The 27,326-nt window shown below is 37.2% G+C and overlaps 1 protein-coding gene across 1 annotated transcript in view; it reads right to left on the bottom strand.

Moving 5' to 3' along the window:
• OXCT1 (3-oxoacid CoA-transferase 1) overlaps window positions 1-27,326 on the bottom strand; it is an 81,199-nt gene that overhangs the window by 8,145 nt on the left and 45,728 nt on the right. Inside the window, exons 9-16 of the mRNA XM_010395207.4 lie at window positions 25,797-25,908; window positions 25,233-25,327; window positions 24,475-24,523; window positions 20,471-20,543; window positions 19,652-19,727; window positions 8,858-8,947; window positions 3,968-4,048; window positions 1,984-2,085 (exon numbers count right to left, since the gene is read on the bottom strand). Of these exons, the coding sequence (XP_010393509.1) occupies window positions 1,984-2,085; window positions 3,968-4,048; window positions 8,858-8,947; window positions 19,652-19,727; window positions 20,471-20,543; window positions 24,475-24,523; window positions 25,233-25,327; window positions 25,797-25,908 (678 nt within the window). The remainder of the gene's footprint in view (window positions 1-1,983; window positions 2,086-3,967; window positions 4,049-8,857; window positions 8,948-19,651; window positions 19,728-20,470; window positions 20,544-24,474; window positions 24,524-25,232; window positions 25,328-25,796; window positions 25,909-27,326) is intronic.

The following is a 27,326-nucleotide window of genomic DNA, read 5'->3' as shown; positions in this document are numbered from 1 at the left end:
TGTACTGGAGCCTGCCTTCTGGAGAACTAGGAAATGGTTCCTGTGAAGGGTCCCTTCCTAATCTTAGAGAGACATATCCCAGGGACCCAGACAGTGCATTGTTCCAATACCTCTCATCAACTCCTAACTTGAGGCTACACTAAAGATTTGAAGTTTATATCATTCCTTTGCGACATTTCCAGGAAAGCACCAAGGAACAGTGGGTGGTGTTCATCTTTTCTTTGCACCTAATTGTCTTGTCCTATCATACCTGCTGCAGAGCTTAATCTCATAGCCCATCATCTTAACCTTATCACTTATTTCTCTGAATTTTTTGTTTGCTTCTGCTTTCACTGCCTTGAGCATAGGCAGCTGGACTTTACTTTGAGAAAAACACACTTAACTGAATATGTATCTGTTGGTCATCTCAACCAAAAAAACCCTAAAATCCTTCCAACAAGCAGGTTTGGAACAATTAAGGAGTGTCTTCAGTGTCTTCTGAAAACAGAAGTCCTTTTCTGTAGTTTACATCTATTTAAGTGCTTATTAAACAGTGCACCTTCAAATTCATCATGAAGTTACTCCTCAGTTAAATACAAAAGAACAAAACAAAGTGACTGATTGCAATAGATACAAACCTAAAAAGTTCATTTTTATATTTTAGTTCTGGATGCTAGCTGCTTGACGGGCAGATCAGCCGAAGAAAAGGAAGTCTTGACATTACCGAGGTTTTAAAAATTTGGTAATTTTTTCAAAGATCAAAGTCAGAAGCTGAAGGAATCATTTCATTTCCACACAGAACTGCTGTATAAGGAAGGTTGCTTCCACTTTAAATTAAAATATAATAATGACTTCCCTAAAATATTACATGGAAAATTAGTAACCTAGCAAAGTGATTCTGTAGCAGCTTCCTGCACTTTGCAGTTGCAGGCCACTAGTCTTTAATCCAAAATCTTTTTCTCAGATAATTTAAGGTATTTTCAGCAGTGAAAGATCTTTATTTAAAATATCCAAGAAGAAACATACACAGTCATATTTAGTTATCAGAAATGCTCTCCTATGGACACAAGAAATAAATTAAATTTCACAGGTTCATTGCTCAGGAAGTTTCTACCAAGAATATGCTCAAAGCCTTAATAAAAAACCCTTGCACATACTAAATGCTCTGCAGTTTGTGAATTAGGTGCTATAGCCATGCCATGAACTCTGCAAACAGGAGTATTTTACTTCACTACTAAATATTCCTGAACTACTTTTACAGCACAGTTTGTACACTGTCATACTTGCTGCCCTTGCCAAAGGAGGGCTGAACTGCCCCAAAAGACTTCACAACACAGAAGAAAAGATTTTGTAATGTTCATGTAGGGACAGGCCATGAAGAAACTGTATTATCAACCACTCATGCATTCAGTTACACTCTAGAGTGCTACAGCTGTCCATTAATAAGCCAGTTTTGTGTTTGCATTAAGTGAGACTTAAGAATGAATGTGAATGTCAAAAGGCAGGGGCTTTCTAGATTGGTGAAGAGTATAAATTCCATTCATACAAGGCAGTCTTAGAGCAGTTCACTGATCGGCACTGCTAACACAGAGGGGACAACAGTAGTCACTCCTGTCAATAAGATTCACAACTTCACCTAAAGATAGCATGGAAACTTAGCTACAGAGAGTTAGGTAAACTTATACAGTGAAAAAAATCACATATTTTTCCATCTCTCAGAGATTAATCACCTCCCATCTTCAAAGCACAGAAGTTTACTTTCCACTTGTCTTTTTACTCTTAGTCATTTCTCCATCTCTCCTGGTCTTCCTAGCTTCTGATGCTTCCAACATCATCACACTATATTAACCGCAAATTATCTTTCATTGTAAATCCCACAGGTAATCTATTCAGTCCTCACCTATAAAGACGAAACTTACTTCAACTACCAGTCTTCATGTGGTAAGTATTTGTGGAGAGTATTTGTTCTGACTCCAAACTGTACTGGTTTGTAAAATTACTTACTGCAAAGTCACAGCCAGTGCTTTTCTTGATATCATCTACGGTCAGTCCTTCCCAGATTTCTATGAGGGTCAATCCCTTCTTCTTGTCCACATCAAACACTGCCTATTAAGTTCAAAAAGCACATAATTATTTTTTATTAATAAAGGAGAAAATGAGGATGTAAATGCAGTAACATTGTACAAAATGGTGTGCTGAAGTAGATAGCATTCCTTCAGTAACAAAAGATGACACTTTCCACTTTCATGACTGACCGATAAAGATTTCTGCTACATTTATTTGTACCAAGAAAAAGAATCTAGACTGCGTTAGAATATCTCGAATCTAGTATGTGTTAGTTTTCTGAGTAAAAAGTACAGCTGTTCATCACTGCAGGAAATGAGGACCATGCCCGCTGCTCTGGTGAGAATGGAAGGCTCAAAGGAAAGGGTTGACATGCTCTTTGCTGCAAGACAATGTCCACCAAGAGACCACAAAAGAAACAAGGGAAGAGAATGTCTCCATCATTCTTTTATTTCAAGGCCAGTAGTGAGATCACCTTTGTCTGACTATAAGTTTCTCCAACAGCTACTGCACACCCAATGCAAATGCTAGAATTTTCAGAAGCTAGGAGTGAAAGACAAGATTTTCTGCAGCATTTTTAAAAGAAAGCCTGAGAGGAAGAGGCTGAAAGAGCAAAGGCTGTTCTGTCTGATGTCTTCATAAGATATGCACTCTACTTCTGAGACCTGCAAGTGCATCAAATAAAAACGCCTGTAAAACAATGTGCACTTTAACAGTGCCTACCAGAAGGAGATACACAGGTTGCACACTAGTTGCCAAGGAAACCGTAAGGTCTAAAGTAATTTTCCTTAAAAATAAAAGTTTAGTAGCAAAAGACCAGTGAAGCTTGAACTTGAAATGAAAGTGAAGTCCTAAGCTCATCACAGAAGTATACTGAAGCCTAGCTGTCCTCTGGGCACATGAAACTGCTTTTTATGGGACTGAAAAAGGACAGCTTCTCTAAGTCTTAAAAGAGAAGCTGGGCATAAAGAACATACACACAAAGATGCTAGTGTGGAAAAGAATTTGCAACACTATCCAAATGCTGTTGTACATTTGTGTCATCTCCTGATAAAGCCACAAGATCTGGTAATTGATGAATATTACAGATATTTCTAAAACTTCCACATTTTGATATATTTTTCCTTATTTTGTGAAGAAAAATCCTTTAGATGTAGCAATATCCCACCATGAGAAAGCAAATTCTACATCAGCACCCTTGATGCATTCTACTTGGCATGATGGATGGCTCACAGAGGGACTACTGTAAGTCCTTAAAAATGTAGACACTGATAATAAAAGGAGTATGATTACAGCAAGAAACCTTAAGTCACTTATCCTGTGCTTAAAAGATCCACTAATGTACTTTGAGCAGCAGCAGAATCAGATGCTCATATGTACTTTTACCGGAGAATAAATTGCTTCAGAAATGGAATCAAGTAAGGACAAGAGAACTAAAGCTCTGCTACAGCCACAGGTTTCTCTGAAACCTGTATACATGAAAGAAGATGCCAATTGTCCAACCTATAGGTGCTCTGCTGGGAAAAAAACCCCAACAAAACAAAAGGACAAAAACCCTACCAAAACCAAACAACAATGCCCCTTTGCCTCCCAAGCTGTGATACAGCCGCATTCGAAAATTGCATCTCACAGCAAATTTTCAGAAATACTTTGGGAAAAATAAGGAGATACACACTTTTCATGCTTGTCATAGGAGGCATCTTTGTTCTGAAGGAATCTAAGGGTACAGTTCAGTATGCTAGATGTCAAAGTTTTAAAAGGAAAAATACGAGCCCCAAGACCTCTGGACCGGAACTCCAAGGCCATCTTTCCCCTTCAGTGGCCACAGATGCTGAATATATTCTTCATTTTTTACTAAGATTTGCTACTGTTATTAGGGATAGAGGAGAAAATTATTAATAAGGAGTCAAGAAAAGTACTTTACCTTCTCTGTAATGATGCGGTCCACACATTGTTTCCCGGTAAGTGGCAAACTGCATTTTTCCAGGATTTTATGGACATTGCCCTGTGTTTAACAATATGCAAACATCTGTTTTTAAAAAACTCAAACATGCTCATGGAAATCACAACTGTAGCCATTCAGTGTTATTTAAACATTCAGTGTACTCAGAACACTCTTCAAACTCACTTCTATGGCAGACTAGTAAGAATTTTACTGTACTACTGAGTGGATTCCTGAGTTTAAAAGTTCTGCACACTGCTTCTTAATAATCTGCCCTTCCTGCTACAATGTGAGGTCAAGAGATACATGGAACCTCAATGATGACACATGAAGGACAAAAATTAGGAAACAACATTATGGACAACGTATTTCCCTGTGTTACCCTTTATCACAAATGGTATGTGCAGAATCAGCCATACACAGAGGAAATTCAAATCCCCAGAGTTCAAGTGCACACTCATACTCTCAAAACAGTAAATCCAGTTTATTTACCCACATTGAATTCCCATTCCCAATTTGTCTCTGGGAAAGACCCTGTCTTTTTTTCCTTTCATTTTTTAAAAATGCAAAAAGAGTTCACAAATGGCTCTAGATCACACTTAGTTAATGTAGGCTGCAAGAGCTCTGAATGGATATAAGGCAAATGGATCATTAAATTTTTGGTCAGTATTTTTAAGTGTTTTACAGAAGTAGCATTAAGTGCACACTTCTCCCCTTACCCTATGTTTTTATTTTTTTGTCTAATTATCAATTTTTGGTTATGCATTTCAAATTTCTCAGAGTATAATATGTCTCATTTAACCATCTGGATGAAATACTTACATAATTTAGAATCATCAGTTTACCTTAAGGCTTAATCAGGAGCCATCTCACAGCTTGTTTGACTCCTGCATGATAACAAAATGAGCAATCCATGTGCTTTTGAATGTATCTTTCTCTGTGAGGAACTATTTCTTCATTCTAGTTACTTTCAATTGATCTACTTATATCCTGTCCATCTTGAGAATGTCCTTGTGCAATTTGCCTGAGAGCCAAGATTAATCTGTGCTATTTATAATATCTTCAGTAACATATCAGATACACTTTTCAGCCCTGTGAAATTAAGTGTCTCCTCCTGGTACCTAATTGAGATTGAAATGCATGGACTTGCAGAGGTGACAGCTTGAATGGCTTCTGTAACTCTGAGAACTGATACATTTGAGCTTCTTAACACTTGAGCTGAAGATTATTGTATTACCAGTTAGCCTTAAAGATGTAATGCATTTCCTGATCTTTTCAAAGGTTGGACTCTATGATCTTAGAGGCCTTTTTCAATCTAAATGATTCTGTGACTTTTGGAAGACATCTGTCAGGACAGTATAAGAAGAGCAATTTAAATGGAACTGCATGATTTTTACCATCTGAATTTATTCAGATTTATATATTTGTTCAGCTAAAGGAAAAGACTATTGTATAGATACATAACATCTTAGGTGTTCCAGTCTGCTTTAAATAAAAAATTCTGTTGTTGAAGAACAAAAATGTCCTTAGTCTTCCACAACATATTAAAATCAGAACTTTTCACAGTATGAGAAAGGAGTTTTCAATTCAGTGCTCCATGTTTCAGTCATGCCCAAATCCAGTGCTTAAAACCAGTCGCCATTCTATTTTGCTGAACAATGTAGACAACTCATTTCACAACATGGAACAATTACCAGCCATTACTTTGCCATGTTTTGCAAAACACGTCAATGATGGTATGGGGGTAAGAACTTGACTTCTAATTCTCTCAGGCAGTATTTAGCAAATTAGACACAGATGCACTGGGACTGTTTAGACATTAAATAACAAGCTTATGTTCTATTACTCTTTTCTTCATAGCTATAAAAGAAGAGGTAATTTATCAAAAACTACACTAAGAAAAACTAATGAATTTGACTTAAGGTCTATTTGCCAAGTGTCTCACAGTGGCCTAAGCATATGGAACAAAAATTGAAATACCCTTCTGCAGATATGCCCTCTTGGTTCCTGATATGATGCAATGAACAGATTTTCTCTGCAGAGACTGCTTCCAGGCAGTGGTATTTAACTGTCATTGATGAACTCAATCTCATAAAATAGTTTAGTCTCTTTTATACAGATTTAATTCCTTGAGATTTTGCATCATTCTGCTATCATCCACAACTTCATTAGCTGGCTGCGGAAAGTGTTTCTTCCTGTTTCAATTAATTTCAGTTAGTTATCCCTATTTTGTTTATAAGGCAGTGGCAATTCTGCATCTACCTTCTCCATTCCCTCTTTATTTTGTGTACTTCGTTACCCTTCCTCAATAGCATTTCTTAAGCTGAAGACTCTTCTACAAAGCTGATTTCATGTTGTCTCATCTATCTTCTGTACATTTTTGCTTTCATTACATATAAAAACTTAAGTAATTAGAAGTGTCATTAACTTGGGACTGAGCATATTTATTTGTATTTGTAACATACTGCAGATCAGAGTTTTAAAAGAGTAAAATTGCTTGAGTATTTACTTGAGTAGTAAGACAAGTTACTAGTTCCACCATCATAATTTAGTGTAAATTATATTCTGCCTGTGCTGCAAGGACCCAGCCTATTTCTATGTTTAAAAAGTGCAATATGTGTCCTGAAAGGAGAAGGGCTATTAAACTCTTAGAAAACTTACTTTAATGTTTAACAAGCCATCGTTATTATTAAAAAAAGCAAACAACCAAACTTGAAAAGGATTAGAAGATCCTTCACAAGATCACGTATCAAACATAACTAGCATAAGAACTACCTATTGCAGCACCTCTTGAACACGCCCACTGAAGGCACTGCCTATATCCCATGTCTGCCACTGTATTTCCATTCATCAAATCTTGACTGCTGCTGATTTACAGGAAACTTTCATGTCTGATGGTAGATTTCTTATTTATTTGGAGAATAAGACTACAAAAACATCCCTTTACTAAAGAGACAGTAGACACAACAGACTGTCTCAGTACATGCAGACATTTCTTTCACTCAGTAGCATACACAGGGCTTTGAGCAGGACGAAGGATTGCTCCTCTAATGCAGAGATTCATATGCAGTAAGTTTTTGAGAAAGTATTTGGTGTAAAGAATTAAAAAGCCATAAATAGAAAATCAGCTCTGTGAGAAGCAGTCAGCCCCAACAAAAGGCTTCTGACTTTCAGAATTGGCCTCATGGGTGCTGTATTTAATTGCCTACTAATTAAAAAAAAAAAAGGAAAAAAAGGAAGAGCACCTGAAAACTCTAACAGCAGCATTGATCTCTAAATACTAGATATATATATTTCATCATCTTCACATTTGAGCAAGCAAGAAGCATTGATATGAAGACCCCCAGAAAGAAGCTAGGTAAGAGGAAAAAGTGCCATTTAAACATAAGAATAAAATAAAAATGATGCATACTGCTTAATTTGGCAGTGCCTTCTCACAAAAGCAGAAGAAATAATTTATGAAAACCTGTAACTGGCTCTCCAGAAGTGCACACCAGGCACACCATGCACAAAAGTGCCCAAAGTAGGTATACCTATGCCAAAATAAATACTTCTATGCCTGACCTGTTCCTAACAGTGAACCTATCTCTGTTCTCACTCTTTTCCTGTTCCAGTACTCCTACAGACATAACAAAAACAACCCAGCAAACAATTTCCAAACACTGTTTTGGAAAAATATTTTAGCAATAGTACCTTTAAGAGAAAAACTGGTTTGAATCATTTTATTGTGTGTGGACTCTAAGCCTTAACCAAATTCCACAGTATGTAGACATTTAGCATAAATATTTATTCAGACCACATTAATACCTGAAGTGTGTGTCTGAGCAAACAGATAACTACATATGTTACTGCAATTTTTGGGAGGCTATGCGATAGTGATGCAAGTCATAGAGACAAATTTGTTTTATACTCTCATTTACTTATTTATGCATATGAACATGAAAACTATTGGGTTAAACTCAGCCCTGTTACTTGAAATGTGCCCCTTCAGTTTAGTAGAAATTGTGAAACTACTATGTTATTCAATTCTTTTTTATTTTCAAGTGAAAATTAATTCTTCAAATCTCATTAAAAACACAATTGTTAATGTATTTACTCTCATATTTCCATATTTACTATAGCTTACTACACAAATTCTGACAAGAGATATTATTTTGAACAATACAAAACTAATCCTTGTTGCAGACATATAACAAATTTGGAATAACAGAAACAAAAAAATTAAACAAAAAGCAAGTTTTTAAACATTTGGGATAGAGATTTTTCTCCTTCAGTACATTTTTTCTCCTGTGTTAGAAGTTTCAAATGAAAAGTTTCCTATGATCTTTGGGGGGGATTTATATCTATAGCATATACCTTTATCACTACCCCCACAAAGAAGTCTCTAGATTAAACACTTACACATAATGATGCAAGGTAGCCTGCATCTCATCATGCCAAAAAATATATTCTATTAAGCTGTTAGTACCAATTTGACTGGTAATTTCAAAGGTAAATAACTTTCCATCATAACAAGTATTTAACCGTGGGAAACCTAATTTTTCAAATTATTCTGAGGCAAAGAGTAGAGTAGCATCTACTGTAGCTTTGGCAATGGCTACCCCCATTAAATTTGCATGAAGTAGCTAAAAAAATGTGTGCAGCTTTTAAACATCAAGTTAATATTTCATTTTTTTTCCCATGGTGAATGATTCACTTACAAGAGTGGAACCATACTAACCTAGCCTCCAGTTGCACCACCATAATAAATAACAGCAAAACTGTCAAATCCTCACAGAGTAGCAGAACGAAAAAGTCCTTTTTTTCCTGTTTAATTCCTTTTTTTTGGTGCAGCAAAAACCACTAATTTAGAAAGAAGCGGCAGAGCCTTACCTTGGCTGAGTGCTCCATGGTGACAACCACTTTGGTCTGTGCACTCGATACCAGGTCCATGGCACCCCCCATTCCTTTCACCATCTTACCCTAAAATTAAAATTTTAATGGAAATGTAATATTATTTATTATTACTATTATTATTATTATTTAAAAAAAAAAGAAGATAATATTGTGGCTGCAAGTGGCAGCACAAGATAGTCACCTTTTCCTGCATCAACACCCACCTATTTCATAACCACAGTATTCAAACACCAACAGAGTGAAAGGAGCTGTCTCATTCTAGGCTCTATATGACGAAAATAGGAGAAGAATGATGAGTAGAATAAAGAGATCCACTGCCATGGCTGGTGCCCTGGGGTGTAACCTAAATCTGAGTAGTATCCTTGGCTTAGTGGAAGCACTGACGCTGAGGAGCAATGAATTTAGTTCCAATGATTCTGTCACTTGAAAAGCAAAGTGTACATCTTCCTGTTGATGGAAATGTCATTACTTCCTCAAAAGAAATCCCTACTTATGAAATGCAGCAACAAGAACATCTGAGCACTGCACATCCACCTGACAGTTTGGAAAGTCTCTTGCCACTTTAGAAAGCCATGCCTTGTACCACTATATCAGCACAAACCAATTGTTTTTGTTCTATTCCAGATGTCTGTAGAGGTCATTTCAGAGTATGAGCAAATATATAAATGTGCCTCAGTACTCACTTCTGCTTGTCCCTCAAACCAAGCAGTGTTTTCAGCCTCTGGACTCATTCCTCTCTCAAAGTGTGTTAGAATTGCACGTGTTATCACAGCAGGTGTCTTATGGCTTGGTGTTCAGCTACCTCTATTTTTACTTTCCATAATGCTATGGCACTCAACCCTGCCTGCTTCCATCACCTAAAACTGGATACATCTGATCTTGGAAGGGAAAGGGATCCAGACACAACACACTACTGACAGGAAATGATTAAAAGTACAAAGTTCTATGAGTATGAGCAGAGCAATTGTTTTTGAACAAGCACTAGACCCCAATAATCAAAGATGGCAACAATCTCACATACCAATCCAGAGTTGCTGAGGAGGAAAGAAAGGGGAGTGGAACATCTGCATGATAGGAGAGGCTAGTAGGAAATGTGACACAAGGAGAGCAATGAGGATGGTGAAGGGCCTTGAGGGGAAGTCATATGAGGAGTGGCTGCAACCAGGTCAGCCTGGGGAAGAGGAGACTGAGGGGAGACCTCATTGCAGTTACAATTTCCTCATGAGGGGAAGAGGAGGGACAGACACTGATCTCTGTGGTGATCAGTGACAGGACCCGAGGCCGTGGCCTGAAGTTGTGTCAGGGGTGGTTTAGGCTGGATATCAGAAAAGGGTTCTTCACCCAGAGGGTGGTTGGGCACTGGAACAGGCTCCTGAGGGAAGTGGTCACAGCAGCAGCCTGACAGAGCTCAAGTAGCATTTGGACAATGCTCTCAGGCACATGGTGTGACTCTTGGGGATGGTGCTGTGCAGGGCCAGGAGTTGGACTTTGATGATCCTTGTGGGTTCCTTCAAACTGAGAATATTCTGATTCTGTGATTCTGTCAATTTTACAGATTAAAATAAATTAACTTCTGTCTCAAATGGTTTCCATTTGTTTTTGACAGGTTATATGGACAGTAATATACCATATACTGTTATGGATACAAACCCTAAAAGTTTATGATTAAATGCCTGGAAAACTTCCTAGTACAAAGCTTTTCTCTTATGCTTCCTTCTATCGGCAATGTGATTCAATACCTTACAAGTATGAGTACCTATGGTCCATCATAAAAAATATATGGAAGAGACTTGTCTCATTAAACTGCCAGGCCAGCTACTAGTTATTCTCTTGATCATTACAGTCTCTTATGTAACGAAGCCAGTATTCACACCCCACATCCCACCTCCCCCAAAAAAATTTCTTATTTACCTACTGTTGGCACAGTGAAGAATAAATCACATCTTCCTAAATCCATAAACAAACCTTTTGGAACTGTTCAGTCAGACTAATATTTAATATTTATCACATAAATTATCATTACTACTAAATATTTCTTAGCAAATACAAATGTGAAAAGGATTTACCTCTGTCCTTAACTTCCTGGCACTGCTTGGATCATTCTCCATCCTGCCAGGAAATACAGAGCTCTTACAGTGACCTCTTACCTGCCTACCAGAGGCTCCATGACAAGATAATGCAGAGTAGCTGAAGATGACATATTATCTTCCCAGTAACTCAGAATCTGTTTGCACTGAGGATCATGGTATCAATATAACTGTCCTGACAATGCCATTACCTCATTTCCAGGCCTTTTAGTTCTATTAACTACAAAAGACCCACAGCAACAAGTAAATTCCTGAGGAACTAAGTGCTGATGAAGGTCAACAACAAATGTACTGGTGGAGAAGCTGTCATGCAGAACTGAGAGAAGAGACATCATCCCACTGTGCATGAAGAAAGAGAAAAATGCAAGCTGAAGAGAAGAACTCAGGGATTTTAAATTGCTTCATCTGCTCTTTCTCTTTAGAAAACATATTCAATGCTATTGGGTGGTGCCTGGTCATGCAAATCAATTCAGCACTAAATGCAACTAGCCAATTCCATGCTTTTATTTTGAGGAATATCCAAAGCATAAGAGATTTGTATTGCTGTCAGTGCATCTACCAAACTACCACAACTAGCACTTTCCCCCACACCATACTGGAAAAGGGGACACCTGCATGCTAAATTTGAATTAAAATATTCGAGACTAAAAGGTGATTCCAAAAAGACACTTTGCTCATTTTTGCCCCACCCTGCTCCCTCCATTTATTTATTTAAGATTATTTTTGTTAGTTCTCAATTACATTGGTACTGCTAGCTTCAGGAACCTTTCAGAAGGAAAGACTTAGTGCAGCGGTAAAATACTGGTAAATTGAAGCACTGTTATAAAACCCATTTCATCAGAAAGAGCTTGAAGTAAGAATAAAAGATTTTTGAATTAGCCATGCACTTCCTGGGAGGTCCAATGTTGGCAGTATTTATACAGAGGGTTGGGCGGAGAACAGACACAAGCTGACAATTTCCTTGCAGCTTCTCAGTTACAATACAAGGTGGGAATTCTGCTTTTCCCATTGTGCTTGCATCAGCAGTTTTTTCCAAGTCTCAGTCCAAATAATACTGGAGTGCAAGACATGGAAATTTTGGACCTGATGCTTTGGGTTTTTTAACTGAGATCATCAGCTCTTCTGCTTCTTTGTGTAGGTCATGAACCTACACAGCATTAGTGCAAATTCTTATAATGCCTACTTACTGCAAAATAAACTGTTTTGTTATTGTGGTGATGGGACATCATTAAGAAAATATGACAGAAGGGTACATATTTTCTCATCTAATGCGTTTATATCGGAACATTACTTGAGTAGTCAAAATACCTGAAAGAGTCTGAGGAATTAATTTAGCCTAATAGCAATTCCTAAACAGAAACCTTTGTGTTTGTTTGGTCACATGTGGCACCCAAGACAACCTGGCATTCCAGTGGAAACTTGTGAGTACTCCAATGTGGGCAAGACAGTCAAGATATTTTTCAAGAGAATGCGAAGTTTTGCCTAAAAGATATTTCAAGCAAGCTAGGAAGGTGCTATAGCAAGCAGGAAACAATTTATAAGAAAATTCAAGCAGATAGATAAAGAAGAGATAGCTGAGAGAAAAGAGAAAAATTCAGCAGCCTTCTAACACTATTAAGGTCTTGAATCCATGCTGGTGTTTTAAAACCTTCCTCTATATTCCCAGGGGGAAGAACTTTTCTTCTGTAACTGAATTTTATACCTACTCCTAATATGGTATGACAAAATGCACCTGAACTGTTGTACTTAAGTTAAAATAACATAATCTTTTGAGACAAACAGGTATTGCATCAACAGTACAGCAGAGCAGATGCTCATGATGACTTTAAGAAACAAGGAAAACTTGTCAGTGGTAAATGCATCTCGAATAATTCCCTTTAAAACTGAATATTAAAACACATTCAAGGTGAAAATGTACACCTGTTTGGAACAGAACCAAGCCACTTCCCTCTTAAGATTCCTTGACCATGTTGCCAGCTGCCCTAATATTGTATTAAACAAATAGCATTCAGTCTGAAATTTCTCTTTGCTTCCATGAGATAACAGAATAGACATGCCTCACACTATGCTCAAAGTCAGCGAAACTGCTGTTTCAAAAAGTCTTACGGTAAGATAACCAGTGCTTCTAGTTTAAACTGCAAGCTTCCCATTCAACCTCAATTTTCAGGCATCCCCCTGAACATCATGAACAAGATTCCTAGGATGAGAGAGCAAAGAATTTAAAGATGTCAGCATTGTCTCTCATGGCCACAGACACAGACGAGGTGTCAGGTATGAAAGGAAAAAAGGTATGAAGGCTGTCCTTATGAAAGGAAATGATTGTATCATGCCAGGGATAAGCACTAAAATTCAGAGCAACTGGAACAGTATGAACTTCACAGAGAAAAGCAGAAATTGGTAATGCAGTGGATACAAGATACTGCCATCACGACCATCAGTTGTGCTAAGGCTGCAGTCAAAAGGATAAACTGAAGGCCCCTTCAAAGGTCTCTGAAGGCCCCTTCAAAGGTCCCTGCTCTGTCCCTCTCTGCAGTATTGCTAACACACGTAAGACACACAGCTCTCGCTCTGTATAAATACTGCCTGCCAGCACAGACGTGTCAGCATGAAACAGCACAGCACCGGGAAGGAGGTCATCGGAGCCATACGTAACTATCTCAGTTGTTTGTGGGGTTACACCTGGTTGGTTTGGGAAAGTGCATATTAGCTCAAACCTTTGTTTTATTAAAAAAAAACCAAACTAACAATCAGAAGGTAATATTAAAAAAACATATGTGCACATATCTACTCTAACTTCATAAAAATGTAGATGTCTCCTTTGCCTGTTGCTAACAGCCCTGTCCTGTATTTAAAGGATATATTAAAGTTATATTTGTAGTTGATTCTAAAACGGAAAGTCACAACTCTTCCCAATTTCACTTTCCACTTTTCCAGTGAAAAAAGACTGGATGAAGATTGCATCAAAAAGATGGATAAAGCTCAAGTGTTGTGAACTATACTTCCTTGTTCTATTTTACACTGATTCTATGTCCTTATATGTCCCACTTACAGAATTATTGTAATTACACTGTCAACTAGGAGAGCTAGATTAGATTTTACTCTGAGAAAAAAAACTGGGAAGTTATTAACAGGATTTTTCAATCAGTAGAGTGGGTAATGCAACAACACAACAAAAAGCTAATACAGGCTGAATACAACAAAACTGAACACACACTACATTCACAACATGGTAAACGTGTTTTTTTTAAAAATACAAAAAAACCTAGTTGTATGGCTTAGCCATATAAGAAATGGCCTGATTTTGAAGAATGTTATCCAGATACCTCCTAACACACACACAAACACATAGTGAAAAGCAAAACTAAAAATTAAGTCTAATTTCTGAAAGAATGGAGCATAAGTTCTTGAATTACTTCTTTTTTTGGCAAAATGTAATAATAACTCTTCCCTAACTTTTAACATACAAAAATATGTGCACTAACTATATTTATATTCTTATCTTCCATGATCAGAAAATTAGGGGCGCATAAAATATGTGCAAAGAAAGCTGGACAAATTTTATTCCTTTGTTGTCCCATAAACCTAACTTGAAATAACCATTGGCAACAGATTTGAATGACAGAGTAAAATTCAAATGAATACACTGAGAAACTGCATCTCAGGAGCAATGCAAAACAGTCTGTGACATGCTTCATTGAAATGGATTTGCTTTACAGAGATGAATGTTATTTCAGTGTAATGGGACAATTAAGCTGTCCATTTACCTTTGCATACCACTTCCAAAACACACGGCATGGCATGCAATAATTAAATTTTACTGCCAACATAATACTAGTCTCAATCAAAAGTAATGGTTCCATATCGTAGTAACAATTCTCACCACTAACCCACAGATCAGAAGTCCTTTGACATATGCTTGTATTTTTGAGACAGGCAGAATTTCTTCAGCTGCTCTCATTACACAGAAAGCAGAGCTGCCACTTCCCACATTGAAAATTTAAGAGTATGAATAAAATACCAATAGGGAGCTCCTACATTCCTTCCATACAGTCTGAAGAGAAATAAACATGAAGAAAATTGATAGAAAAAGCCCTCAAAAAGGTGGAAGAGGTAGAGCCAACACAATACACTCAGTTTCTCCTTTTTGGCTGCAGGACTCTTGCAAGAGTGATAATTATGTGTTGCAAAGGCTCTGCAGGGCTTTCACGCACATGTTTGTTGGGAGATAAGCAGTAAGCTGATATATTACTGTAGGCTTAATTTCAAGATGTGTCTGCAAAAGCCTAATACATCTTCATACTAAACTAATATCCCGCTGAAAAGTAGATTTCCAAGGAGACTCTGGGTAACCGCAAGTCCCATCCTTCTCCTTTGTTCAATAACTGATGTAGCCTTACTCATGTCCTAGACATCAGACAACTTCATATTACTACTGAGAGAAACCCAGTCATTGAGCATAATTAACCTGTGTATTTTCTACTCATACCGATTTTAGCCCATTTTATAGTTAATATATAAAATGCCTTTCTTGCAATGCTGTACAGCTTGAAACAAAACAGAGCTGCATTCAGTGCCACAGATATATTAGGAGAACTAGGAGAGTAGACAATAGGCTTGGATTAAAAATGAAAATATGCCTTGTGCAAAGACACTCCTACTCAAGCAGAGTGACAAACAGGCTGCAACAGGGCTCCTCAAAGAAGACCTACAGTGCTCTCAGGCATTCAGGGATGCATTCTGGGATACCGGTCCTTTCTTCCATCATTAAAAATGATAATTTTACGTAAGAAAAACTCTTGGTGTGGAGCCCTCTGTTCCCAGGCTTGGCACAACAAATAGTAGCTAAAGGCAAAAATGAAACCAAAAAACCATCATGCAGACACAGAGCAGGCTGGTCTCTGTCAGTTAACTTTTATTTTAAGAATGTCTTTACTAATGAAATTCACTTCATGGTCAAAGCTCCCAAAACTGTGCAAAATATGTACTTTGAAGCTCTGTAGAAAAACTACCAATAATGAATAAAATTATATTCCTAAAGCCTTAGGTTATACTAACTTCTACAGACTGTAAATTAAAAGATTTATTATTGAATTTGAATTAGGTTTTCTCAATTCTTTTTTTCAGATAATCTTCTCTGATAAAGCTTAGAATTTTTGTGTAATTTTATTTCATTCTTAATGTTTTAATCCTCTAGGTTTGGCTAGTCCAAGCTAGAGCATTAAAATCTCAGGCTGCTGATTCTAAAATTTAAGGATTTTTTTCTTCCCAAGAATGATACAGATTTATGTATCCAAACTGCACCTCCTGCACAAATTACATCACTCTCTTCTCTTCGTGCTAACTAACTGCACTACCTTAGAATCAAAACATTAATTTTAGACTCCAGTTGAAGAATATACAAAGCTAAGGTTTATTCTCTTGGTTTGTATTGTTTGTAGAGAACAGAGATGCTAAATAGGGTCAGGCCCTGTATCATCTCTGAGGCTGCTGCTTGTTAACTTCCGGCCACTAGGCTTTGAGCCTGTTGCCTTAGGAAATGGCCAGCTTCTTTTGCACCTCTGGATGTATCCTATCTGCCCTTGTGAACTTACACAAATCCAGTTTATTAATCAGTCCACAGTCCTCTTTATGGTTGGTACTAAGTGCCATATCTACACATCTACAAGCCTTGGTGTCACAGGGGAACATGGCAGAAGTTCTGGTGTTTTGTTCTGACCTATGTCCAGCCTCTGATACACATCACAATAGCAATCATAGTTATGTGCCTTCCCTCAGGAAGAATGGGGAAAATAAAGCAGTACTTGGCGCAAGCTGAAGCTGCAGTACTTTGTAGTAAGCTTCTGCCCTTGCAGAAGGGCAGCAGAAACTGTTTCATAAACGTTTCTATTCCAAGGGTTTCAAAAAGACACTGGTAGAAAGGAACTCAAACAAAGCAAGTACATGCAGGGATTTGTGCAGTCAATCCCCCAACTTTTAAAAACTCATGTGAGACAATTAATGCTGCTGCTCTGTACATGCTGGGAAGCTGCCCTGCTATTCTGACAATATCTGACATTAGCTTGAGACACAGACAGGTCAGATACTGTGTTCTGCACTCATGAAATGAAATGTAGTATCCATCCAGTAGCAACCAGCAGCTACGGGCTATCTGTTCTGGCCTATCTGCCCTACTCCATAACCATGACCTCAGTGTTTCTCTTCAACCTCTCTTCGCCACCTTCTCCCAGCTGCACTCTGTTTCCAGGGGATTCACAGAAATTTGCCACCTCCTTCCTTCCCCTCCTCAGAAACCCTCTTGTTAGTTGGAGAAATACCAAAGTGAGGAAGAAAGCCATTAAGTAGTAGTGCTTAATGGAATAAAATTACCAATAAATGCCAGTATTTAGGAAGTAACTTCTGCTAAGCAAACAGCATTGTTTACTGCATGTGCTTAAAATATTCACACCCTCTTCTTCCTTTACTCATGGGATTTTTCTCTCCATTAAAAGTCAGCAGATAAGAGCAAAGATAAAGGGCTGTAATTACTGCAGTGAGACTTCCTCAGCTCAGTTCATAATAATAAGTGCAAGTAAACACACACATGCACACGCTAGGGTTCAAGTGTTAGCAAGCTCTTATGGGACAGAAAGGACTGCTTCATGATGGTGCGCTTGCTCAAAACATACAGAGTTATTACTTGCCTCTGAAATAATGGCAAATACCATCAATACAAGAATCCAAAAGCTACAGTGTATAAGAAATATTTAACCAAAACTAAATGAAAAACAAAGTGAAAAGTGTTAGAACAAAATACAGCTTAAAGTTGCCTTACACTATGAGTTTTCAGCAGTCAGTCTTTGTATCACCCACACACAAATCTTGTGACTAAAAAAGAAACACATCTTGCTCATAATTAAATTTAACTGACAATAATGTATCATCTTATTTACAGGAAAAGCAGGGAGATCTGAATATCTATGGGTTGGTTAATCCCATTTTAAAAACCTGTACTGTAGAATAGCAGTAACACATCAATAAAGTAGATTAAGAAACATCCATCCAACAGATCTCAATAAAAGTAACCAAAGAGAAATTATTGCTGCTTGGAAACGCTACTGGTTGGATTTATGAAGTATCATTGGGCACATTTACTCAAAAGTTAATACAAACTTACTGCAGAGGAAATTTTCAAACAGCCAAAGATTAGTAAGAGTGGAAAATTACGACAGCAAAAAGTCACAAGGATCCATTTGATGTAGACTGTAGTATGTAGTAAGAAGATACATCTCAAAGGTAACAAAAAGTGAAACAGTATTGAAAGTTGCATTTTATACTTCCCTGTTTTGAAAACATACTTGTTATTCATAAATTTGGGGTTGAACAGAACTGAGAGGCAACTTCATAGGTAAAATAAGGAATACCAGATATAAAAAATAATCTTCGCAATATGTATGAATGCAAAACGAAACTCAGTATCTTTCAGAGAACATAAAGCACTGAGGGAAGAACATGTAAATCTGCACTTTTTTGAGAAAGATTACAATCAATCTTAGCTTCAATGCTTCAAGAAATGTATGTGTAAACAAATCTTTTTACTAGTACAAAATGCTGTCTTTATCTTTTGGTAGTTCAGATCTTGAAAGGCACATTTCAACCTAGCCATACCCCTTCTCATGCCCCACAATTGCTCACACAGACACCTGGAATAGCCCTTCACATAACCCTTTCTCCCACACCTGCTTGTATCACTCCCATGTCAGACTCTGTCCCCTCTCCATAAAACCACCTTATGCTCCAGCCACTGCTCCATGACTTCCAGGCTCAAAGGTCTCCTGGAGAAGTCAGAGACTGCTGGGTTTGACTAACGCTTTTCCAAGAGACAGGACATTCATTTGGGTTTTTGTCCTCCTATAATCATCTTTCGGTTTCCCAAGTCCTTTAACACTGCTCAGGCAGATAGAAATATGCCTCATTACTTTAAACAAGGTTAATAAGAAAATCTGCTTCTAGACATCTCTGTTACAAACCATATCAAAAAGTATCATATTGAAAGCCATTGAAAATAGTAAACTTGTCAACAGTATGAAAGTTACTTATGTTGTTTAATGTTAAAACATAAAGTTCAAAGAATGGCTTAATGTCATCAGCTGCTTAAATAATACTGGGATAAGCTTATATTTCTATCATTGAAACCTGAAGGTCTGTTTGGCTAAATACAGCATTATTGCCTTTTTCTTAATGTATTTGAAAGGGAAATGCTGCAATCTTTTGACAGAAACACAGAAAAATAATGCAGACTTTAAAAATAAGTTTGTAAAGAGCTACATGCTGTTTTACACTTTCCTTCAACTTACTGTTCCAAGTACAACCATACAAAAGTTGTCACTGTCAAGAAAAAGCATCAGTCCTCAGCAAAAGAACCATGATATCTGAAAGGCATGGACACAACAGGCAGGAAAAAGGCTTGCATAAGTAATGTTTTGCTTTTCACAATGTGCAAGCATAATTTTAGAAGGCTGGCTTCTGATAATGGATTGCTTGGTGCCAGCAGTATACAGGAAAAATACACATATCCTCTTATTTTAGTGCTTTTAGCTTCACAACCCTCATTCTAATTCTGCCCTTTTCTCCTTTGCCTGATCCTCAGCTACATTTATGTTATCCTAAACACAGTACACTGACAGTAGTTCAGAAACCTACTTACAGGAATCATCCAGTTGGCCAGGTCACCGTACTTAGACACCTGCATAGCTCCAAGCATTGTCAAATCAACATGGCCTCTGGCAACAGAAAGTGTGTAATTAGCACATCATGTTAAAGTAACAGCCCACAAACCTTAAGCTTTTGTTCATTCTCATTACATCAATTTAAAAATGGTGGCATATGACAGAGGTAGCAACCATTCGTCACAGATGTAGTTGGGGTTTTCCCCCTAGATGTATCACTGATGCAAATGTCTCTTTATGCCTACTGAGTCTCAAAAATGTTCCTACATTTGTCTGGTTTGGTTAATTGATTGCACAGTCAATCAACTCTGAACTTGCGCTTTTTGGTACACTCCTTAACATATTTACATGCACTCATTATCTTTTCAGAGCCATTAGGATCTAGTGTTTGTTTGCATCCAACCACCTTTCTGCAAAACAAACAAAAAACAGGTGCGGACGTTGAATTTCCATTAAGGAGGTGGAATGAGGATCACAGTTGCAAGCTGAGCACATAAAATATACAGCGTGCAAGTACAGATTAGATACTTGGAAATGACAAAAAAATAGTTGCTAAAACATAGTTATAAATGTGTTTATATATGGCCAGGTGGTGGTAGGCACAAACATCACCATGGTATCTATTAGTTACAGTGGATTTTTATTTCCAATAGTTAGACCTAACCCTCTGTAAACCACCACTGATTAAGTCCATGACAATTTTACAGGTTGTTAAATGCTAACCACATTTGAAAGAAATACTAATGAGTTTATTCTTTTCCCGTTTCAAAAAGATCAGGGTTTGTGTTGTTACATACCCTCTTATCATTGCAAATGATTCATCGCTAGAGAAATAGGAAGAACCTGGAAGAACAGTGACTGTCTCCTTACCTGCAAAAGAAATAAGCTACAGTACGTATGTATGCATTTTATCTCTTTGACAAATGAAGTCACAGCTATTTACCAACAAGTAAGAGGTTTTTATCAAATTCTTTTGGATTCAGTACAACTACGGACCTGATTACACTTACTACGTCACATGTAAACCTAATCAATCCTATTGAATTGTGAAGCAGTTTGTTAGAATTTCCAATGACCAGATTGCCTGCTCTTTGACCACCAGCAGTTCCAGACAAGCCATCATGAACACCGGAGTGTAAGAAATATCTATGGGCTTTAGCTTTCTGCTCCATTCACAGAAAAAGTGAGAAGTAACTGTCTTTTGAAACAGAGAAAGATAAAGTCTTCAGGACACGGAAAGGCTGCAATGAAAAGCAAGCAGATCAGATTGAACAATTTATAGTGCTAATAATGAAAAATACAAAAAAAATAAATGACAGGTCTAGTCTATTCTTGCTTTTTTAAAGGGCACAAGAAAATGTGCTTCTGTGTGTTGTACTGTTCTCTGAACAATGCTTGAGTCAAGCAATGGAGCACACCTGGCAGTGTCTTATTTTGACTCTGTCCAGGCCCCTTTACTTCCTCTTCTGCCTGTGCTTTCAATCAGTCTAGTCAACAAACATTTACACAGGGTGCCTCTGAAAAGGCAGAAGAAATATAGATGAAGGTGGAATTATAAAAACAGCATGGTAAACTTGAGAGGAAAAAAAACCAAACCGAAATATTTTAGCAACAGGTGACATAGAGAAGAAACAGTGTAACAACAAAGGGGAAGGGGAATAAGACATCATTAAACAGTTTCCAGAAAACAAAGGAAAAAAGCCAATGAGATTAACTAAGAGAATGGGAAAAGGGAGAGGAACAGTCCATAAAACTTGAAGCAGAGATCTAAGGTAAGTGCTTTAATTATTGAGTTCATCTGATATATATTTTATGCCATTTGCATGGAAATTAAATTTTGACACACAGAATAGTATAGAATTAAGGTCATACACGTGGGTCCTGCACACTTCTCAAGAATTCACCATGCTAACACCCAGACCTGCTGAGACTGCCTGAATTATCTTTCCCTACAGGGCACCCATCCAATGCAGTGGGAGAGAAAACAGGGTTTGCAGGCAGCAACATGGAGATAGAAGCCTGGGATAAAGTGACAAGGTAAGGTAATGATGAGAAGAAAGACACACAGGCTTAGGACCACAGAATAATGTAAAAAGAGCACCACATTACCCACTTCTTGAAAATGCTCTCAGGAGGTCAGTACTTTTAAATATTTCTGCTGTAATACAGTAGTGTGTAATACAGTAGTCTACCTTTCAGTCAAGATATACTTCATGTGAGACATTAAGAAAATGGGACAAACAGAAAAACCCATACATATTTCAGAGCAATACAATTACATTTGCAGAGAGAAATTTGGCAACAGCCAAAATCAAGTATATGTTTAAAAGACTTCAAACTGGACTTTGGAGCTGATACTGGATCATTCCAGTTAATGAATGAGAACAAGATTAATTTCTACTCCTCTGCCATTTAGCTTCTGGTTTTTTCTGTCTTGGGGTGACCGTCTGATGTGTATCCCTTATGCTGCTCTATGCCCGGAAATTAATTCTGTGCCTTTCTGTGCCTTTAAACTGAGCCTGAGAGGGGGGAGAGGAAAAAAACTGAGGAAACTTCTCAAAGCGGTTGTTCAAGGACACAGATACACACTCCTCTGCGTCCTGCTTGCGGTAGAGAGGGGAGGAAGCACCCTGCTTGCTTTTCAGACAGCTTGTGGCTCTTTTTTATCTGGAGGGAGACAGAGAATTGAACTTTGTTTTCGTGGGACTTTGGTTTTTTCCCTTCTTCTTTTTTTGGACTGTTTCAACATCAGAACACATCAGGAAAATTTTTCATCAAGGCCCCAGAGGTGGGCCCACCACAACCCCAGCTCCAAGGAGGGGGAGAGAGACTACAGAAGGACTCTGAAATTTTCTCAGGTTTCTCTCCACAGCGAGAAGTTTTATTATTTAGCATTATTATCCTTTTCCTGTTTGTTTGTTAAAGAAATACTTCTTATCTCTTTCACTTTCCTCTGAGGAAAATTTCTTTTTTCCCAAACCTGGTGGGGGAGGGGTGGTTGTGTCCTGCCTTCTATCAGAGGATATTTTTCCTCCAAATTTGTCCAAACCAGCACAACATGGTTTTACAAATTTGGCTGGAAAGCACCTAGAATGGTCTTAATCCAACCATGCGAATGTTTCAGCAATTATAGCAATAATTATTTTGGTGGTAGGTCTGAGGTTAGTCTATCCCATGTCCTGTCTACTGCAGCTTCAGAGGGACATGTGAAGCTGCTTAACATCGAATTACCAATACTAGAATAATCTAATTTCCATGTTCCATTCTGACCTCTTAGGTTCATCCCTTCTAGATTAACTCTTAAAAAATGTTTTTCACCTGTAAATAACAATTCAAGATTATCTTGATTCCCACGTTACAGCACAACTTTTTCAGAGAATTTATGAAGTTCTTGGGTATTTTTTCACTGTCACTCTGTTAATATGTTCATTTTTCATGCACACCCATATTAAAACTTAAGTTCTAATGTGCATGCATATGATTTCACACTTACAGTATTTTTTTTTCTTCTAAATATTTTTTTTCCTTCCACACCTCTGACATATTCCTTCATAGAGTGTATCAAAACAATTACATAGACACTGGCGAAATGGTGGAGTAGATTTCTTAATAATTTTTTATTTCAAACCAGAAAATGGCCTCAAATAACTCCACATTTAAAATATAGTACAGTAACAGGGCAATTACATAGCACTATGATAAGTATCATTTAGTTGAGCCAGGCAGCAAATGTTTCAAGTCAGTGAACAATTGCTGGACTGATATTAAATTTAAATTATTTTATGCCAGTGTTTTATCTCCTTTGACTTTTCAGAGTTTAATTGTACTTGCTAACAGCCACTGAGAAAGGTACTGTCTGTATAGATACATATGTACACACTCATACATGTATTTGTATGTATGCATGTGTATATTTGAATAAAAAATATGAAATGTGTATACTCGAATGAAAAATATTAAATGTGTATATTTTCCATATGAAAAAAAACCTAAAATGTCAGCTCTATCACCTACAGCATTAACATCATCAGCAGCAAGGTTCCAAAGCCTACTTCTGTTTGTCACAATGCAATATTTAAGTGTATCTTTACATGGAAACAGAGAATATACACAGGCACAACTTTTCCACGAAAACAAAAAGAAATCAGACAGGTGCACTAAATCATAAGAAATGTGCATTTTCACATTGCATAGCTGCTTCTGAGGTGAAATGCCCCAAAACAGCTGGGCAACCACAGTATGTGAGAACTGCCATTCCCTGCTAACAGCGGCAAAAGCAGCTGCCTGCAGCAGCGCCCTCAGTGTGCCCGGTCCCAGCTGGGCAGCTCTTTCCCCCTGCCTTGGCTACCACTCCCTCTCTGAATGCAAATGAGTTCTATTCTTGGTTGGGAATAAACCAGGCCATTATACACAGGATGTTTTAAAACATGTCCCAAGCATAAATCATTGAAAACCATTTTCTAGAAGACTCAAGGTGAAAAGCAGCAGGAAAACAAACCCATATTCCCATACAGGCTGCACGAAACAATCTCACTTCTGGAAAGGATGATTTGACCGTTTACTGACTGGTCTGGAAGAGAGTCTCCCCCAGTAGCTACTGAAATGAATCAAAGCATGAGCTCTAACTAGAATATTAAACATTGTCATTGATCAAAAGAAGCCTTCACTTAAAAGACAAATATATTAATATTTATTATCAAATAAAACAGGACGCTGGGTTCAAATACTGTGTCAAAAGAAAATTTTTAGATTAACAATGAATAGTCACTTTCCATTAATTAAATTTAATTTAAATATTTACCTGCATTAATCAGATCTGGATCTACTTCATTTTCAAGTGGATAAGGACCCTGATAACAATACAGATGTATGTCAAACTTTAAAATAAAATACCTTTAAAATACAATCCATAATTGCCATATTATTTCTAATGCTTATTACTGAAAACAGATCATGGCAGACATGCGTTTTTTTATCTTTTTTTTATCAGAATTCTATTTTTTATCAGAAAAAAATCCTGACATTACAAGGCATGATTTACATCAAGTAACGTATCAGGGCTGATGGACATATTGTTCAAGGATGTTAGAGTTACTAAACAACCTTGAAGTAAGAGGTTTGTTTGATTTGGGGGTTTTTTTTGTTCTTAACCAAAGTGACAGACATTTTTCAGAAAAAGGTCATAACTGCAACTTCATAAAGCCATGTGACTAGTAGTAAAGACAGTAAAAATAATATTCACTTTAAGCTTTATTTAAAATTATGTTTGATAAGGTTTACACTGCTCGGTCTTGCAAACTCCTGATGATTCTGAGTCCAGAAAATCACATACTTAAGGACATCCTTAGCAAAGTAGCACCATAATCATAAAATGATCATTTCCTAAAAAACTTCCCTGCAGCACAATGAGAATTTTATGGTGATGTAATATAGCACATATTTGAATACAATTTTTTAGTAATATAATAATCAAGTTGGAGGTGGGCAGGAAATAAAATACAGCCACAGGAAAATACAAACACTATAATAAGATATATTCTGACCAAGATATATTCTTACCAAACCCAGGACTCCATTTTCACTCTGTAAGTGAACAGTTATATCTGGACTGATAAAGTTACTGGCCAACAGTGGGATTCCAATACCCAGATTAGCTGAAAAGAAGTGGTTAAGGCACAAACACTCATGGTAAACTAATAAATTTTTAAAAATTACTATTGTACTATGAGTTGATTGGAACTATTCCCTTCACAAGCACTTTTGTTTTTACTTAGATATCTCATATTTGTGATGAATTATTTTGCGATTTGAACTGTCTAATTGCATTCTGTCAAATCCTTTACATGACAAAAAAAGCCCAACAGTGCAAGTAAAGCTTCTTTTCCAAGTTTTTCAAGAAATTCTTGTGACACATTTAACTGCTAATAAAACCACCAGAAATAAAAACTCCACATATTTTATGTCTTAGCATCCCTTCTATTTCAATTGGGTATTAATAAAATGAGAGAATCCCAGGGTCTGGTAAAGACAATAAGCATGTTAATTAACCCGTTCTAAACAAACCATTTGGGTTTGTTATTCTAGTCAGCAATCACTTTAACCTATGGCACAACTGAAGGATACCATACATGCCATCCTCAAACTCTAAAGCAGCCCGTTTGATGATCCTCTCCCTCACATTGTCTCCTGTTTTTTGTTGGGCTTTTGAGCCTTCAGGCTTTCGGATTGATAAGCGCTGCAAAATAAGAAGTAATCATAAGTAAAGATTAGAATCCAGATTCTTGCTTCTCAAGACACAAAAGCCTGATTTGTGATTGCACTGAGATACTTGCTCTAAGAATAAAGTTATTTATTCATCTTCTACAAAAAACAACCTTTTATTTTATGCATTCAAGCTTATCTAAGCGAATGGAGTCATCAAATATCGCCAATGACAGCCTTAGAGCAAAATATTATTTCTTCATCTGTATTGCCAAGCCTGATACATAGAGAAGTGGTGAAGAAGGCACCAAGCATTAGTGGAAATACTAGCAAGTCTGAGATTCATTACCCCAGAGATACCTAAATAGATTCATAAAATGTCAGCCAAAAATACAAATACTGATCTCTTTCTGCATTCATTCAATTCAATGAGCTATTCTAGATTTATAAGGATGAGACAGACAAATGCCATTCATCTAAAGAAACTGGGAGCTAAGAAACAAAGTTTTCAAACATAAATCTCTATAATCTTGCACACCTCCATGAAGTTGTTTCCTGAAATTTTCTCATCTCAAGTTGATGTTCTGTAAATCACATGTAGGTGAAAATGCCAAGACATTCAAGAAATTTGTAACATCTTTCTTTTAAATTATTGTCTACACAGACTATGTTCTTTCACATTTCTCCTACGCATAAAAAATTCCTCTGGGCAACATCATGTCCTGCACCCCCATATGTCTTTATACCCTCTCCTTCTTCAGGCTACAATTAACACATCAGAAAAAATTATCCTGCTACTTTTCATCACCACAAAAGAATTTTTGCAGAGTCACTCTCCCCTTAGGCAGTCAGAAACAGTCAGTATCAATCCTCTTGAATTTCCCATCAACTTCCTTTTTATGCCTTGGCTATTTTCCCTAGAATTGCTTGACTTGTGGATTACGGATAAAGTAAGAACAATTACAGAGGGTTTCTACACAGCAAAGAGAAGGCTGGATAGAAATTATAGCTGGTGCTAGAGACCACTTTTGAGCCATATTAGGCAAGAACTGCTATTTAAAGCCAGTAAGAACTATGACAGACTAGCTTATTTTTATTTCTTATGTTCCTCTTCTTCTCTCACCACTTATCCTACTCAGTGCTTTTCTGTGTACAGCCAGTTCATATATAAAATTTAACGTAAGAGTAAATAAAGCTGCCATTTCTTTCCTATACCTCTAGTAATGAGAGGTGCCACTGCCAGAATTACAAAATTGCATAATCAAAATTAATCTCTGTTACAATTTTGCTTGGCAGTTAACAGTAGCTTTCTCCCTCACCCCTGCCCCACTTTTTTTATGAAGCATATAGGGAAGGGGGCAGATGACTGGGTAGGTATGCAACAGTCATCATTCAGTAGGTATTGACTAAATCCATATTCCCTTATGCAACCAAGATGCAGTAGAAGCAATA

The sequence above is a fragment of the Corvus cornix genome, chromosome Z (genome assembly GCF_000738735.6).
Source record: "Corvus cornix cornix isolate S_Up_H32 chromosome Z, ASM73873v5, whole genome shotgun sequence".
Classification (NCBI taxonomy): Eukaryota; Metazoa; Chordata; class Aves; order Passeriformes; family Corvidae; genus Corvus; species Corvus cornix.
Note: the sequence above shows the minus strand (reverse complement) of the source record. Positions and strands in the feature narration are given on the sequence as shown.